General features: G+C 37.2%; 1 protein-coding gene across 1 annotated transcript; it reads left to right on the top strand.

Moving 5' to 3' along the window:
- Positions 1-3,149: 3,149 nt before the first annotated feature.
- OR5L1 (olfactory receptor family 5 subfamily L member 1) lies at positions 3,150-4,258 on the top strand. The gene has a single exon (XM_055293414.2). The coding sequence runs from the start codon at positions 3,249-3,251 to the stop codon at positions 4,182-4,184; it is 936 nt and encodes a 311-aa protein (XP_055149389.2). The 5' UTR covers positions 3,150-3,248; the 3' UTR covers positions 4,185-4,258.
- The last annotated feature ends 386 nt before the right edge of the window (positions 4,259-4,644 follow it).

The following is a 4,644-nucleotide window of genomic DNA, read 5'->3' as shown; positions in this document are numbered from 1 at the left end:
GGTATATCTGCTAATGCTGTCCCTCCCCGCTCCCCCAACCCCACAACAGTCCCCGGAGTGTGATGTTCCCCTTCCTGTGTCCATGAGTTCTCATTGTTCAATTCCCACCTATGAGTGAGAACATGCGGTGTTTGGTTTTTTGTCCTTGCAATAGTTTACTGAGAATGATGTTTTCCAATTTCATCCATGTCCTTACAAAGGACATGAACTCATCATTTTTTCAGGACATAGGCGTGGGCAAGGACTTCATGTCTAAAACACCAAAAGCAATGGCAACAAAAGCCAAAATTGACAAATGGGATCTAATTAAACTAAAGAGCTTCTGCACAGCAAAAGAAACTACCATCAGAGTGAACAGGCAACCTACAGAATGGGAGAAAATTTTTGCAACCTACTCATCTGACAAAGGACTAATATCCAGAATCTACAATGATCTCAGACAAATTTACAAGAAAAAAACAAACAACCCCATCAAAAAGTGGGCAAAGGACATGAACAGACACTTCTCAAAAGACCTATTCATATATTTCATAATGACAGTGTGAGTGCTGGCTCACAGAGGAAATACTTGGATGTGGCATACAGTGTTCTGCAATTCATCATGAACTCTGAATGTAATTGTGTTAGATTACAATAATTTGTACCAAGTTAGATTTTTTTCTCACCTCTTTTATATTCCATAATGGTCAATAATTGTTGGAGTCCCAAGATATGATGGTTTCCTAGATATTTTGTTGATGTCCCACAGAGATCAGTGATTGTTTTGGGAAGCTTATGAAACATGGGCCCCAGGGACACATACACACACACACACACAAACACACACACAAATATAAAACATAGCATTTTCCATCATAGCATCTTCAGAAATAGGGGAAGCAATGTCTCTCCAATAGGTTGGTTAGTTGAACTACATTGTGTATTTTTTAGAATGAACATAAATTATGTGTTCTGGGAGCTGGAAGCCTGACTTTTGTTCCTCATGGAGGTAATTTATTATAGTCATACATTGCTGAAGGAGGAATACTAAAGGAAGGAAATAGTATTATAAAATGTTTAAAATCTGTGTTTTATCCCTCTCCTAATCAGATAATGTTTTTTTAAATGCCACGGTTTGAGCACTGCTTGATGACAGTATTTTTCTCATTGTGTATTAAGGGACAATTTTGTGGGAAGTGCAATACCAAATATCTTACAACAGCTATTAATGTGAGATGAAAAGCAGTCTGAACAAATTGGGATGAACACTTGTTTTCTGTATCCTTCCCTCTTTCCCCTCTATCACACTAGCTCTGTCCATGCAACCTAGTAAAGACTGCATGGAGATTATCTCCAAAGTCACCTTGATGCTGAGGATGGCAGCAAGAGGCAATAGGAACAGGACTGTTCATGGAGAGACATGGACATGAGAATCACCTCTGAAGCAGAAAGAAGAGGAATTACTTTTCCTTTGTGAAAAGCATGTTAAAATGCCTCTCTATGGCAGGTTTCTCAACTAAGGCATCATTGAATTGTTGGTCCAGATAACTTTTTGTTGTATGTGCTGCAGGCAGAGACCTTCATGTACTTTGTAGAGGGCATTGTAGATTGTTCAACAGCGTCCCCACTACATGTCAATAGCACCCTCTTCCTCTTGTAACAACCAAATATGTCCCCAGACATTGACAAATATGCCATTGGGATCGAAGTCACTTTTGACAAAGAATCACTGCTCTATGTGCAATTAACAGCTTGATTTTTTTTTTTCTTTAGATTTGAAAGCAGGAAAGGGCTTTCAAAAGTGAGTATTAGTTTGAACTCAGGGGAAGATACACAACTCACCTCTCCTGGTCATTTTAAGAGAGAACACCATACTATCAAAACAATTTTTTAAATTTTCAACCTGGTATTTAGTAATATGCATGCCGCATATCTTTGAAATCAGTTGAAAAATGGGAAAAATGTCTGGCTGTGTTGGTCTCTAGTCCAGATTTTTTTCTTCCAGCAGTGCTTGATTGGTACCTATACAATGATGTATGAATCTATCGAGGGTCAGGAAGAGAAAGAATGACAGGATTCTCGCCCTCACTTTACGTTTGCTGTGTGTCAAAGGTCTGAAAAGTATGTGTCCCTAATTTTAAAAATTCCAACGTCTTTCCCCATTTCACTGAACAATAAAGATGTTTTGGGAGAAGTAAGACAAGTTAACAGATTTTTTAAAATAAATATTTATGTTCATGGATTTTGTAAGTATTAAATATATGATTGTGTGTGTGGCATAAATATATATATTTATATTATACATTATTATAATATATAATAGTTTTTCTCTACATTCTGGCTGTTTTTAAGTATTTTATCCCTTTTCACAGTCATTTATTGATATCATTAAGATGATTTAAAGTTATCCTTTATATAACTGCATGCTTTTATATTATATACACTACAATTGTGATCATCTTTCTCTTATTTGATATTTTATTTATAAATTTTAATATTACAAGCAATACTGCAATGCAGCAGTGGGAAGTTTTCTTAGTAATTTCCTATGAACATCTTTGATCAGGTCTTCAAATAGATTGAAAGCAGTAAATTTATTTAAGACATAATTTTTTAAGACTGTGGAGTCATAGTTACAGTAAGTTTTCCCCAAGAGTACCAATACACTAAACCATGGCTGACATTGAAAAGTGTAATTAACCAAATCACCATGCTAATTTTACAGAGAAAATACTAACACACATTATAAAATGAGTTTCTTCATCTAAAATACATCAATAAAATACAAACATTTCACTGCTACCATCTTAAATAAGTGTATTTCTCATCACTGTAATGAAAAATTCTGAGAGAGGTGCCATAGATTCTAAATATTATTTTCTAAGATCCCAATATCTGGAGTTGGCTAAGAAAATGGGATTTGAATTTGAAAGAATAAGGAGGCTAATTAAGTAGTAAGTTGACCTCATTCCCAATGATTCAGTGCAAAGCTGTCAATTGTGAAAGACTAATTAAAAGAACAGCATAAATTCATATATATGCTAATATTTTTGTTTGATCTTTGAATTAAACTAAGTTTATGCATTTGTGTTATACAATGTTGAACTTTTTCAAATTTCACAAAAAGTTTTATTCTTTGCTGATAAGACAAACTATGCTACTTTTTCTGATGTCTTTTTACAGGATACAGACAAAATTAAAATTTAGACTATATAATGGAGAATAATTTTTAAGTTTCTTTTTCCTCCAATCTCATATAAACTGGAGACATGGGCAAGGAAAACTGCACCACTGTGGCTGAGTTTATTCTCCTCGGACTATCAGATGTCCCTGAGTTGAGAGTCTGCCTCTTCCTGCTCTTCCTTCTCATCTATGGAGTCACGTTGTTAGCCAACCTGGGCATGATTGCACTGATTCAGGTCAGCTCTCGGCTCCACACCCCCATGTACTTTTTCCTCAGCCACTTGTCCTTTGTAGATTTCTGCTACTCCTCAATAATTGTGCCAAAGATGTTGGCTAATATCTTTAACAAAGACAAAGCCATCTCCTTCCTGGGGTGCATGGTGCAATTCTACTTGTTTTGCACTTGCGTGGTCACTGAGGTCTTCCTGCTTGCCGTGATGGCCTATGACCGCTTTGTGGCCATCTGTAACCCTTTGCTGTACCCGGTCACCATGTCTCGGAAGGTGCGTGTGGAGCTGGCTTCTTGCTGCTACTTCTGTGGGATGGTGTGTTCTCTGATTCACTTGTGCTTAGCTCTTAGGATCCCCTTCTATAGATCTAATGTGATTAACCACTTTTTCTGTGATCTACCTCCTCTCTTAAGTCTTGCTTGCTCTGATATCACCATGAATGAGGCACTGCTGTTCCTGGTGGCCACTTTGAATGAGAGCGTTACCATCGTGATCATCCTCACCTCCTACCTGCTAATTCTCACCACCATCCTGAAGATGCGCTCTGCAGAGGGCAGGCACAAAGCCTTCTCCACCTGTGCTTCCCACCTCACAGCTATTACTGCCTTCCATGGAACAGTCCTTTCCATTTATTGCAGGCCCAGTTCAGGCAACAGTGGAGATGCTGACAAAGTGGTCACCGTGTTCTACACAGTCGTGATTCCTATGCTGAACCCTGTGATCTACAGCCTGAGAAATAAAGATGTGAAAGAAGCTCTCAGAAAAGTGATGGGCTCCCAAATTCACTCCTAGGGAAGATTTTATTAGCACAATTCAGGATTCCCAAGTAGTGGCAGGCGGGGGTTCACGGGAGAGGCACCGTGTTGGAGTAGAGAGAAGAAGGAGCTCAGTAGTTAGGGGCGAGTCTTTTTTGATTCACTTATCTTTGTGCTTCTTAAACTTTAAAGAGTAGGATTGAACATGTTTCAAAATTTGCCGTCAACTTTTACGTAATGTTTAAATGGATATGAACCATAGTATTATTAAGATAGACAAGTTTTGCTTTCTCTAAAACCATTACAAGTCTTCTGATGAAGAACTTACAAGGGTTACAATTTATTTCAGGATCCATTATGGAAACTATGATTCTGTTCAAAACAAAATTTTCATTATTTTGTATTGATGACATTGTCATTGAAGTTTGTAGAATTTCACATATTATGGATTATATATATATATATATGGAATATATATGTGTGGAATACATATGGAA

This window comes from Symphalangus syndactylus, chromosome 1 (assembly GCF_028878055.3).
Source record: "Symphalangus syndactylus isolate Jambi chromosome 1, NHGRI_mSymSyn1-v2.1_pri, whole genome shotgun sequence".
Lineage (NCBI taxonomy): Eukaryota > Metazoa > Chordata > Mammalia > Primates > Hylobatidae > Symphalangus > Symphalangus syndactylus.
Note: the sequence above shows the minus strand (reverse complement) of the source record. Positions and strands in the feature narration are given on the sequence as shown.

Bases quoted from the DNA above. Each gene is read 5' to 3' on its own strand.
- OR5L1 (XM_055293414.2), top strand. From the start codon at position 3,249: ATGGGCAAGGAAAACTGCACCACTGTGGCTGAGTTTATTCTCCTCGGA.